The sequence below is a fragment of the Astatotilapia calliptera genome, chromosome 19, assembly GCF_900246225.1.
Source record: "Astatotilapia calliptera chromosome 19, fAstCal1.2, whole genome shotgun sequence".
NCBI lineage: Eukaryota > Metazoa > Chordata > Actinopteri > Cichliformes > Cichlidae > Astatotilapia > Astatotilapia calliptera.
In genome coordinates this window covers 9,376,410-9,390,384 of record NC_039320.1, presented here as the reverse complement: position 1 = coordinate 9,390,384, position 13,975 = coordinate 9,376,410, and the positions used below count along the sequence as shown (strand labels likewise).

The 13,975-nt window shown below is 41.6% G+C and overlaps 1 protein-coding gene across 5 annotated transcripts in view; it reads right to left on the bottom strand.

Moving 5' to 3' along the window:
• The window catches only part of LOC113011648 (apoptosis-stimulating of p53 protein 1-like), a 56,053-nt gene that overhangs the window by 20,447 nt on the left and 21,631 nt on the right, over nucleotides 1-13,975 (bottom strand). For 3 of the 5 annotated variants that reach the window (XM_026151257.1, XM_026151255.1, XM_026151256.1), the window contains exon 4: nucleotides 12,611-12,675. In XM_026151257.1, the coding sequence (XP_026007042.1) occupies nucleotides 12,611-12,675 (65 nt within the window). Of the gene's footprint in view, nucleotides 1-4,446; nucleotides 5,323-10,108; nucleotides 10,378-12,610; nucleotides 12,676-13,975 lie in introns of those variants that run through there. The other 2 variants (XM_026151259.1, XM_026151258.1) reach the window with 2 other exon arrangements.

The following is a 13,975-nucleotide window of genomic DNA, read 5'->3' as shown; positions in this document are numbered from 1 at the left end:
GCAGCTTTACTGAATGTTATTAGGCAGGCAGCTGGTGGCTCTGGAAGAGCGACAGAATTATAGTTTAGGGCTAAGAAAAAAAAAAAAAAATCGCCAGAATCATCCCCTTTCCCTCACAGCATTTCCTTACAGATACATCTCTGGGAGAGTGCTTTGTTCAGGAATATCTTTCTAGAGACTGATGTGTGTTTGCGTGTACGTGTGAGGGTGGGAAACGGGGAGGAATGCCTTTAGCAGACAACAACGGAAGGTTTCAACCCAGCTACATCCTACTATTGTGCACATTTACTTATGAACACACACAGACACACACTGCACCTGGGGTGTTATATTCATTTCCAGTTCACAGTGAAGTCAGACAAGCTGGATATGACTACATCTGTCCTTTAATAGCCAGGTTATCAGAACACGGCTCCACGATTACAATACTTTTCAACAGACTGCGGTACAGTATTATAATATTTAATAATTATTGTTTGACAGTTTGACTCCTACAACACCAGAAAGGTCTGGCCTCTGGAGATATTTTACTATCAGCGTGTGAATGACTGATTATGACATAATACACTACATCAACTTAAGCCATCCTAGGACAGAGAAAATGGAGTTTCAACCTGGGATTAAAAATGCGATCATACTATTAAACCTCAGACAGGCTTACAGCTTCATTTAGTTTAACCCCCCATCCAGAGTAACATTGACGTATGAATATCATCCATCACTCCCATTTGGGCTGAACAAACTCCGCCTATTGTGCTGCAACTGTATTCTTGTGCAAAGTTAATCTCAAATCTGAAGCTTTTCCAAATGTCAAAATGACTCAGATGATGTTCTACAAAAACAGAAACTGTCTTATGGGCAAATGAATGCATGAGCATTAAAGATCAAGACTCTGTACACTGATATCTATTGAAATTTGCTCCCATCAACATCTTCCATTTTTAAGACTCGTCGTGTGACTGTTGTTTCCAATTTTGAACCCCTAACATATGAGCCATCTGCCCACATCACCGGGCGAGAATGTGAGTTGTGAATAATTTTTAAAAAACTGCGAACTTTTCAGTTATGCTTAGTTTATTGCATTACATCACCAAGAAGTATTTATTTCCTTGGTCAGCCTTGGAAACACTATATGATTAGTATAGTAGATTACTTATACGGCACAGATATCTATTAGGGCAGTTTGATCATCTAAAAGGAATCAGTCGGGACCTGAGATGAAACCCTGAGGAATACCAGAGTTAACAGATTGTGGTGGGACAACATTATAAGTAATATAAACGAGTATGGCAAAATCTAAGATGGTTATTAGTATAAATGATATACTCACAAACAGGGAGTATCAGAGTATCAGTAACAGAGGTCTAAACAGTAAAACCAGTGCAGATGGGCCTTAAATGGGAATCGCTTGTAAAGGCCAGCAGGGGGCGGTTGCTCAAGAACAAGACAGATTGGATAAAATTCTTGGCAACTGACTCGTGATTACTTTAGTAAACCCTTTTCTCTTGAGTTTATGGGCTCAATCACTAGTTTCAAGTCCAATGTAATAAAACATGATGTTCATTTTATAAATTATGGTCCTTATTAGTGACCCTGAGACCTTGAGTATGCAATGTCCTTCGGTTTCTTTGTCATGTGTTTTCACTTGTGTCATCTGGTTTCAAAAAGCTGAAATGGTAATGGCCAAAATGCTTCAGAAACCAGCGATTACAATGTTATTGGCTGACATTACAGTGGCTACTTCCTTCTTTATACTCAGTCTTTGGATACACAGTTTTAAAGGGTCAGTTCATCTATGTTCAGTGCACTAAAAACATTTTTACTTATGTGAGTTCTGAGTTCTGATCATTGCAGGTTTTTGCCAGATGTCTGCTTGAAACCATGGACGTTTTTTTTTTTTTTTTTTGATGGCGCTCAAGGAAAAAAAATCCCAAATCAGTCTTTTTATCTAAATAATCTACAGTCTTCTCTGTGAGAGCTACATTGGTGTCTGTTTGACTTGAAATGATTATTGGCAGTACTTCAGTGGCCTGAATTTGGGGACTGCTCCGATTATCGGACACAGAAACTGGAGACAGAAGAGTCTGTTGTTACTGGCATTTAATGGGACTTGGAGTAAGGGTTGAGTAGTTCAAGTAAAAATGATTTTTTTTCCCAGTGATAAGACAGAAATAGTTTCCAAACGTTAAATTAGGGTCGAAGAGGACGGAGGCCACTGCAAATTTTGTTAAATGTGTGAAAAAATATTGATGTCTAAGTGGAGACTTAGATGTGCCATGAGTAAGGGAGGCGCTGATGAATAACTCCATTACCAAGAACAGCGCCCTTGGGTTATGACACAAGTTATGAAATCAGTGAAACAAATTAAAATCATCATCAATTTAACTACTGGAAGCTCTAACTCTGGCAGCACTAGTGCTATGCTAAATATCAGTATTGGTGATTAATAGCCCTGACAGCCACACTGTGCTATAGACCGTGGACCGAGTTATGTAAATCTACATAAAACATAATGCACACATAGTGTATTCCACTGCAATACATCATGTTTTAGACAGTGACATTATGCACAATACACAAGGTTTTCCAGGCAGTGTCGCCACATATCATTAGCTAATTGCTGACTTTTGGGATCCTGTGGTTCCTCACTTTGATGTGCAACAATAATTGCATTGTTTTCTCATATCTCAAGAGTAATTTCAGAGCCAATCAGCATAAGACACTTTAAGATTTTTTATATTTTTTAAGCCCTTTCAGTCTGATATCCCTTTAAAATGTATATAATGCATAGATGGAACTACAGGGTGGGGCTTCAGACAAGCAGCAAAAAGCAGTTTTTATGCTTACATGCAGTAACCATACGTGGTTGATGAAGGATGCAGTCAGACTAGGCACACTTGTCTTGTGCCATGCCTGAGCCTGATAGCCTCCCCTCCACACAGACTAAACTAAAACTGTGCAACAGCATGCTTCAGTCTTTTCTGTCCACTGCTGAAACCACTGCTCCTTTCTCTCTCTCCTCTCAGTTCCTCGTTCTTTTAGTGCACGCTCTGCGTTTTTATCATGAAGAAAAGTGCTTTTGCAGAGCATCGTGAGGTTCATGAGTTTATGTATTTATGCTTTAATTGGTGTCATTTCACATCGGCCTTTCTCGTTGCCTTATTGATTTATGAATTTGTTAACATGGCGATTTTCAGTTAAACTTCAGAAATGCTGTTGTTGGTGCCAAAATGTTGAAGTTCTACATAGTTACAACATGCACAACGTGTCCTCTCGGACCCACCTGTTAAAGTCAGACAGGGCAGAACGGATGGATGGTCTGACTTTGGGGGTCAAACATGCTCAGGCACAGCTCTGATCACCTAAAGTGAGTATACGCTTCATTTTTACTCTGATATAAAGCCGTCCAGAGACCATATATAGATTTCAGGCACCTAGTGACATAATGTGGCAGGACCTGAGATAAATTCTCTCAACTTCCACAGAGTGCAGGATGCCACTGATTGACATATGACCTCATGGTAAATACATTAGTGGCTTACCAAGGCAACCAGAGCCTAAAATGCCCACTAGTGACCAGCAGTCAGTTTCAAAGTCATGCATGATGATGGACTCGTTTCCAGTTGCAGCTTAATGCCCGTACAGTCACCTGGATGAGTTGCCAGCATTCTTTCTCATGCTACATGCATAACAATCCTACTACTGCCAGCACTGAGGACCTTTTAGAGCTGTTCATTTGAATATGTTTTAGTAAAATTTTTCCTGCCGTGTATGATTTTTGTTCCATTTTTCACGTTATTCATTAAATTATATTGTCATCTTTTTTCTGCCTCTGCTCTCCATCACAGCCGAGCCTGCTCCTATTTTACCTTTAAGCAAGAAAAGTAATTGTTTTCTTTCTATTGCTTTTGTATCACGAGTGTTTGCACAGGAGTACACGTGTGTGTTATTTGAAAATGTACTAAACTAGAACCCTGCAATGCATCAGCACTTTTCACATTTTGGAGCCATCGCAAATACATTTTAGAAGCATCTAGAAAAAGCTCTGAAGATTCGACTGCAGCTGGTTTCAGAAAAGCAAACATGATACGTATTGCTCTGTAAACACCCTGAGCAGTTTTGCTGACTTCCTCAGTTTAAAAACCTCCGTCTGCAGGACTGAGGCTGAGGATCGCTTGTCAGTCAAAGCAGTGTGTGAGACAGTTTTCCTGGGATTTCCTGCCACTGAAGTCCTCTAAAAGCTTCAGCTTCTAGCTTTCCACTGATTCAAATGGGAACATGCACTCCAGCTACAGGAAAGTTAAAAATTCACCTGACACTTAGCCACAGTGTCATGCCGCTCATGCTGTTAAGACACTCTAACACATCCTGCAGACTGTGTTGCTGCGAGCCCCCCGCTGACGTTAACATGCAGTTCCTACCAGCATCCCGCTGTGCTGTATTTACCTGCAGGCTGTCCCATGTGATCCTGCAGGAGCGGACTTTAATTTTGCTGCATTGTCCTTCAACAGTAAATTCCTGCACCAAATCTACCTCATTCCACTCCATCCTCACAAGCGTCTCAGAGACACGCCGGACCTTAATGCTTTCTGATGGAAAAGCGTTGCCAGAGGCTTGCACGAGAACCGCTTAAAGAGGAGGAAATGAGAGCGATCCTTATCACAACTTTCCCTCTCGTCCGCCTGGTGATGTGCTGAGATTTACGACACTCGCTCTTCCTCTCCCTCACTCGCTCGGCCCACACACCCTCCCTTCTCCTCCTTTCTCTCTCTCTCTCTCATAAAAACTCTCGATTATTAGTGCGTTCTCATGTGACGTTTTTACAGAGAGCAAATCCCACCGATGTGACACCGCTTTCAACTGCCACAGTAAACATGAAAAAACACAAATAGGTGCGAAACGAGAGAAGGAACTCCTCGCCGCCCTCGTTTTCTGTTTTCTTTCAGTATCACCCTCTTTTTCTGTTATTGCTCTCAGTTTCCAGTCTCTTCGACCTCAACCTTTTCTTCATCTATTCGTCTCCACTCTTCCTTCACTTTTCTCTCTGCTTATTAAGCCCCATCTTTCTCCATATCTGTATTCTTTCATCTCTCTTTCTCTCAGTCCTTGTCATTTCTCTGCAGCTGGCTTTTTGCTGCAGCGACATCCTCTCTCACTCTCTTTCCCTCTCTCTCCTCTCACACCTCCCTTTTTCTTTCTCCTACTTTCTCTCAGAAGGAAAATCACTGCACCACAGCCTGATGGGGCACTAGCTGCTCTCATCAACCTCTGCCTCCTGCTCCAGATGTGTGGTGTAAAAAAGGTGAAGATGATCAATGGCTGTGGTAGTATGCATGGCGCACACACTATACAGTTAACAGCTGACTGCTGCTGCGTCATATTTTCATTCACACACACACACACACACACACACACACACACACACACACACACACACACACACACACACACACACACACACACACACACAGAGTGACATGTGACTCAGTTGCTGCATCACACATTTTCATCTTTCACACAGACAAACACACATTTGTTATTCCTCCTGTTCTGGGTGCAGCCCTCCATGGGCGTGACTGTGCTGTGTGTATAGTATATTGAGCTATGTCAACTATTTATAACCAGCAACACTGATTTTAACATGTTGTACTTTAGGATGTGAGTGTTATTTCTTTATAATGGATGGAAACTTTGTATCATTGTCACTGCAACAGTTGCTTATTGCTTTATAGTGGAGTGGAGTGGAGCTGTGTGCTTCCTGAAGTCCACAATAATCTCCACTGTCTTCTGGGCATTCAGCACCAGGTTGTTGTGGCAAAAAATAGCAAAAATGTTACTTTTAACAGTTTAATAGTTGAAGCTCAGATCTCCCAATAATTTAATTCTTACAATGTTTTTCCAAACTTGACTAAAACGTGACCTCTTTTCTATGAGTGACTCCGGGAAGGTTGGCAAAATTACTTGGGTTTTTAAGGAAATGGAAATCTTGACGCTAGTATCTGCAGACTGCAATGGAAACACCAAGAACATTAACTATTGCACCGGTGCCATCAATGAGTTCAGTCTGCAGCCACTTTAAGAAGAGGATCACAGGGCATTCTTCTAAGTTGGGTAAGTTTAAGGGAGATACCAGAGCTTTTAACTTAGTTACTTCTGTAACTAAACATCAATTACATTTAAAGTGTTTTCTTGTTGCGGCCTGCATTGTTGTATTGTTGTTCTAAATGTTTTATAGCAGGTGAATAGTCCGTTTCAGGTTTGCATCACTCATTTAATAATGCATAACACAAAGATTTCAATAAAGAGCTTCAATATTTTTGTGGATACAGTGTTATAGATGCAACATTAGGATGTTCAAAGATCCATATTTGGACTTTGCTTTTAGATGGAGGTGTTCTGGTGCTTTGTTTGGCTCCAGGATCCACATTTTGGCTGTCAAAACCCTTTTCCACCAACACTTTGCTGTGCCAGTGCAGAGCCAGTTCTGTCTTGGTGTCTTTTCAGAAACAGCCCACATTTACAGAATAACGAGAACAAAATATTTACTAATAGAAGTTTGGATCCACTTATCTGTCCTGATTTTCATTTCATTGAAGTTACCCAACTTTTTGTTTTTGGTGAGAACATGTGGAACCAGTTCTAGACTGGAAAAGAGCAATTTGTGCCGTGGACTCCTGATAGACAGAGGAGCTGCTTTCTCACTCATGGTCCAGGTGGAAAACAGTGATCTGAAGGTGACTGAAGTTTCTGACGTGCTCTTTATGCTGTGCCACGTTTCCTTCTTGAAAAAATGATTAAACATCTACATGCCTGGATGGCAGTAGAGTGTGTGATCTGGGTTTTGATCTCAACCATGTGGGTGCTCACCTGCTTTGCTCAGTTGTCAGTTTTGTTGGCTCTAACTGGTGGAGAAGTCCTAGTTTAGGGCAAACAAAATTGGGCTACTTTGATGACAGCAGGGGGTGGCTTTGAGGCTTGGATAGTAATATTTGGTGTCAGACAACCCTGGCAACCTGAGCAGTGTGTGTTTTTCAGCTGTAAACTACTTTCTCATGGTGCAATTGTGCCTATAATCTGAAGCACATGGAGATATTTGACCTTCTTAGTGTGTGCACACTGCCTTTCTCAACAGTGCTCAAAGTTATGCATACAAACACACACATTGTTCTGATCATAGGTCCCTCCAGTAATAAAACCCATCCCCTGCCCATCTGCTGTGCACCTCCAGTAAAAATATTTTTCTAAATTTACAATAACAGCCTTCAGACATTCCTGAAGCCCCAGGCCGGACCAAAGGGGAAAGCTCTGTTATCAGAAGAGCTTCAGTAACCAACATCCACACAGCAGGGTGGCCTGGTGGCTGCAAACATCCTATAACTGAAAGAGCTCATCTTTGAACTTGTCCATCATGTGACCCGACTGTGTCCTTGGGCAAAGCAGTTAACAGCATTTAATTTAAGAGTATAGGAAGCTTCGGCACAGCAGCACCAGGACTTGCGTCACAGGAGGCAATTCAAGTCCGCAAACGCCCCTGACCCTGGACTTTGAAAGGCTTCATATTAATTTAAATCAACACATCCCTTGATGTGTGTTTGGTCAAGAGCGCTCAGACACACCTGACTGCTTAATATATCCCACAGCAGCGCTCCCACATGCAGCTGGATGGGGTTGAGTTACACAGAGCAGGATCAGCAAACTGAATTCTGTGCCTTAACTCAAAGTGTGTGACGGCCCTCGTGGTTACTCTGAGGTCAGGGGCGAGGTTTGTAAGAGAGTGTGCTGCAAAGGGAAAGGCCTGCAAGACACCAGCATTAAGTAGTAACAGCTACTCATTTATTGAGCAACTAGCACTGTGTCAGTCAGATGAGAAACTATATGCTAACATGTTTTTCCTAAACAGAATAAAGTGAAACAACACAGCGACCATCTCTAATTTAGAGTATGTGTCAGTCCTTCAAAGAGCGGCACAGTTTGAGGACACAGACGGCTCCTTGATGCAGTTAATGTCAGCATGAAAATTTAATTTCGTCTGTAATTTATTATGCATCAGTACTATTGGCTAACAGCAGGACAGTATATGCTAACAAAATGCACCACTCAGAGCCATGCCAAATGTGTCAGAGGGAATCCTCTTGATTTGTTTTTTCCCTGAGATGCGAGCATAAAATTTTAACACATTTCCCAACCAGCCCCATCTGGACTGGTCATTAGACAGCCATGCCCTCCTTTCCCTAATACTGTTAGAAACTAGCTGGGTCCTGACCAGGTTGGTGTATGCTAATAGCTATTATATGCTACCAACAAACAGAGTTAGTACTTCAAAAACTTTCAGTTCACAATTAAATGTCTATCAGTGTTTTTTGACTTGTGGCTCCGTGTTGCAGTAGTTAAGGCTTCAGGCCACCAAAGATTATTGGGGAAAACTGTGAAATTCGGTAACCAGGGAGTGGGTACAGGAGGTTGCTGGCCAGGTAAAATCGATCCATAATCCACATTGATCCATACGATGACCTGTCTGCAAACGCTCGCCATTTACTCTCCGAGCTCCAGAGAAAGGTGTGGCTTTCTGCTACAATCAACACAATTCAAAAGGTACATCACACCTTTCACAGTTTCACAACTGCTTGATGTGTCGTGTTTTTGTGTTTCAAACTGTGGGCAACCAGGTCAATCTGCTAGTGGCCAAAACAACTGCAAAGAGGTTTTCATTGCTGTACTACAAACCTTTTTGCAACCAATTTCACTTAGTGACTGATAGGAAAGTCCAGCGCCAAAATCCAGTTGGGGAATACATATTTATTCCTAATGACTGGTGATTGTCAAGGCGTCACTGGCTGGTCTCTAGACTCCTGTGATTGGGGCCTAATATATATGCCTTACACACAAAAGATTACCATTTTCAGACCAGAAGGAGACACAAACCCAGCCTCACAAGCCAGTCATCTTCTATTGCAGGTCCCAAATTCAGATAAATGAAAATGCTGCATCAGAATGGCATCCAACATCTAAAATATATAACAATAAATCTGTGCCAAATCAAACATGTGGATCCAGCTGTTGTGGTAAAGTCTTCAGAAATACTTAAAAAAAATCTGAGCAGTTTGAGGCATAAATGAAACTCTACATGATTTTCTCTGTAGCTGTGCACACACGTAATGATGGATAGACTGAAAACCTTGTGGCGTAGATGAAAATATCACAACTAAAATCATCATCCAGGAACCACAAATACAGGTAAAAAATGTCACTACAATCTGTAAAATATAACCATCAAATATAAATTATTCTTTACTCGACTGACTTTACTAGGCTGCTCTTGGAGCTCGTGTATTTGTCCTTTTTTGTCGGAGAATGACAAAGTCTGGTCTACTTTTTAAAGAAAACAGGGAATACTCACTTATCCTGGATTGTTGCAGTCAAAAACTTAAAGGATGAATCACTATTCATTAGTGAATAACAATTCTAAAAACTACTACACACCGATCTCTTTCACACATCGCTGTCATCTTTACATCATCCTGTGGCAAGAAACAGCATCTGGTGTGCGTTTGTGTGCGTAAGTGAGTGAGCGCTTTTGGATATGATTACACAGCGCCAACAGCTACACCCCAACTCGGAGACACGCTTCCAAATCCCAAAGTAAGGCTGACACACATACACACACACACACACACAGACAAAATAACACAGTCAAGCAAGAAGAAGCCACACCCTGTTTTCACAAGATGTAAACCACACTGATTCACTGACACACAGAGAGACACACGGCCAAACGCTCCACCCTGACACATAGACAAACTGCTCGTAAAGTATCCAGCCAATGTGTGTGAGTGCAACCAGAGTCAGAGAATATCTCTCAGAAGTTTAAGGAGGAGAAAACAAGCTTATACACAATTATTCACTCGCTCAAAGTCACCTTCAGATTGGCTTCTGTTTGGTGGAGTTATTCTACTGTTTCATCTAAAGTGAAAAGGTCAAAAAAAGTGGAAATCGCATCAACGTAGCTTCAAACACACACACACACACACACACACACACACACACACACACACACACACACACACACACACACACACACCCATATAAAAAGAAATGGACCAAAACTCACCCCCTCTGTCTTGTTGTGCCTCAGATCTTTTTGCTTTAAAGCAAATGTTCAAGGATGAAGACGAAGAAACACGGAGACCTTAAGAGTGTGAAGGAGTGTGTGAGGTGAAAGGAAGACGAGACGAGGGAGGAGGAGCTGTTTGGCTCACTAGCAATCCTCTTAGCCTGGTTATGTCATGGGACCAAGCTAATCCTACCTTCACTGACTGACCCACACACACACACACAGAGGATGACCATCCAGCAGACTGACCACCACCAATACGCACAAAAACAGTCTATGACTGGCTAGCCGAGGCCTAACCCAGATATACAAAGCAAATGTGCAGTTTGTGCTGAAACACAATGGTTTGGATGGTTCAAAATAGCTGTTAGTGACAAATTAAAAGCACCAAACATGAGGTCAGTTGCTCTTTTTACTGCATGACCTCAAGATAACAGGATAAGGCATGCTGGCAAAGCAAAACATGGTTAGCTGAAGGACTGACTCAGGCTGGTGACAAAAGACTAATTACCCTTTTTTTCTCTTTGTGAATTTATAAACAGCAATTACAGTGTGCGTGTATAGTGCATGTGCTGTGTTTGTGTGCTCGCATGGTTGTTCCTGGTAGAACAGTTCAATCATCACTGTCACTAATCCCCCGGCTAATCCGCTGCACTACACACACAGACAAATACATACACGCAAACGTGCACATGCATTGTGCTGTACGTGTGGGAATACTGGCTCACAAAGACACACTCATACAATTACTTCGCTGCGACTACGGGGTTTATTTTGTATTCCTCAAATTAAATGCTATTAAGGAAAGTTTAAAGAGCCAGATGTCTTTTATCCTTCGCTGACTGGGATTATTTCTTGCATTTATTTTGAAAGTCAAACCCAAAAGCTATCAAAATAAATTATAGGAACATTTCTGCAAACAGAGGGTATGACTAACCAAATCCACCTTTAAAGCTCACCAATAAACACTTAGTGTATCTCTATTGGTCCATGCATGAAACACCAATATGTGCGGTACAAACAAGCTTGGTTAACCCTTTTAGATTGCCAGATATCCCTTTAGTTTATGGGTCACATTCAGTCCAATCTGATCTCAAGTGGGCCGGACCTGTAAAACTGCTGCATGATAACCAAAGTGTCTTTTAATGCTTACATCATTTCTTCATCATTTTACAAAAACAGCCCGAGTAGTTAATTTCAGCAGCATGTATTATTACATTTGCAAATCACAGCGAATCTGCAAAAGCAAAAACATGTTGACTTTGAATTTTGAGTTCTAACCATTTCAGATCTAGAATTGACTTTCCAGATATTTCTATGTATGCAAAAGACTGCTGACATGACATCACCAGGAGCAGCAGTGCAGCTTATTGAAAAAACAAACAAATGAGAATAAACTGCATTTTCCATTCTTGCAAAGACATCCAGGTGACCTTTTGACCCCCGGGCTGCATGTTTGTCACCTCTGTGCTAGTATACTTTACCTTTACAGGCCACGATTTCCCTCCTTTTCCAGTCGTTGCTCTTGCCACAGTTTCTAGCAGTAAGCAGAATCCAAATGCAGGACTCGCAGACAAAACAAAGTAAATGAAAACTAACCTTCAATTAAGTCAACAAAAATAACACTCCAAACTCTTGGAAAGAGCACACACAGGGCATTAACACACACAAAAACAACAGGAAACTGAGGCTATATACAAACACACAGACATGCAATCAATGGAAGAGGAAACAGGTGGGAAATGGGGCACAGCTAAAACTAATCACATACAAAAGAAGTAAAACTAAATACAAAACACGAGAGACTAATCATGACGACGAAGAAGATGCGGGAGAAGATTAATAACTCAAAGAACGCAAAATCCAAGCAAAACACAAAACCTTAAACAGAAGCTAAACAAGGAGAAATAACCTGAACCTCACAATGACAAAACCCACAGGCCATGATGGCGCTATGCCAAACTGGCTGCAGGTTAAACCACAGACAGCCCAAAGCTGTGGCCTGAAGAGGCCGTGTGCTATCTGGAATCAAGGAAGTCATAACTGACATGGATGGTCTCAAAGCTGTGGATGTTTGTTTGTGTGCTGCAGCTCTTCACCGAGTCCTCATCTTCAAATTTTATAACAGAGGTGTTTTGATGAAATTTTACAAACCTGAACCTAACGTGGAGCTTCAGAGGAACAGAAACAATCCCAGTTTAATAAATCAGAATATTCTTTTGGTGCATGCACATCAGTATGAATCCTGCAGTTTTAGAAATAAAACCTCTGATATGTCATGCTTAAATAACTGCATGATATATATTTTTTGTAGTTACATATACAAAACATAGACTGTGTGTATAAACATGCTGTAACTGTACAGAATCAAAATCTCAGGAGACAATGAAAGCCTGGATGTTGAGGTTGAGCCAATTGGAGATGCAGAACGTGGCCTGTCGTGTTCCTCATGTGTGTGTGTGTGTGTGTGTGTGTGTGTGTGTGTGTGTGTGTACCAACCTTGTCATTAGCACTTTCTGCTGTTGCTGCTGTGGTCCAGCTCTGCTCCAAAGGCTGCTGACTTCCTGCATATAAATGAACAATGAAAAGAAAAGTGTGCAGAGATATTGAAACAGCATATTAAAACTGGACCTGGGTGTGCTGAGCCCTGTGACCTGGCAGACATGTGACTGACACACACAGAAACAGAGCCTTGGCCTTAATTAACCACCGAAGCGCGCGTGTTCGCCTTATCGCAAGGATAAACGAACAGGATGTGAAAATCTGCTTTCTTTTCCCGTCCACCGCATACTAATCATTATTATTATTTTAACACTGTATTTTCAAAATAGAGAATATTTACAGCAAATACTGAGAGAGAAAATCCTTTTTTTGCACCCAAAAAGAAAAAAAGGGATCCACTTATCTGTCCTTATATGTCATAATTAATTATTATGACATATTAATATCTTCAGTTGAATGTAAGCTCTCCTTTAAGGATGTCAGCACTAGGGATGGGTACCGTCATGGCACCGGTTCTGACATAAACGGTAGTAACCAGACCGAAAAGCAGCGCACATTTCGGTGCTTTATTTCGGTGCTTTTTTTTTCCTGAGCTGTGATACACTTTAGATTCTAGCCAATCATTTTACGTTTCCGAGGATAGTAGGCGGGGCCAGGTACGTACGTTCTTTTAGAGCAGAGCTACAGATTAAAAATGTCCAAGGAGGACCGGTCAAAAGTCTGGCTGTACTTCACAGCAAAATATGCAAACTCAGCAGCAACAAGTGCTTTAAGCTGATTGTGATACTGTCAAAGGAGGTAACACCTCAAATCCGATGAAACACCTGGCGACGCATAGCGTTTTTTTTAAAAGCCCAGAAATGCGCCGTATTTGATAGCTTGCTGCGAGACCTCACACCGTGCACATCTACTGCGGGTGGGTTGCCAGTTATCGGAGCCGGAGCAACATCCCCCAAAAACCCGAAGAATAGAGTCCTGGCCCCTAGCTCTGCCAGTGTAGCAGAAACAATGACGGATGATGACGGCAGCAGCAGCCGTTCTTCTCTGCGTGAGTAGCTTAATGTTGTTCGTGTGTAATTTACGTTGAGTAGGCTAACCACGTTATTACATTAATGCATGTAAGGTGAACTAGCAAGCATCATCATAGCTACATGCGGCTGTCTTCTTGTTTGATGGCAGATGCTCCCTTCACCCTGGCCAAAAAGGCTAAAATGACCAAAGAAAAAGTGGAAAACAGTTAAACTTGAGAGGTTTTTGGAAAAAGTTTGTGTTTTTTCCATTGTTTAAGCACTGCTTCCAGCCAAGAGTGATACCATATATGCCCCATAGCTGCAGAAAAGGCTAACATTGTTATCTTTTCAC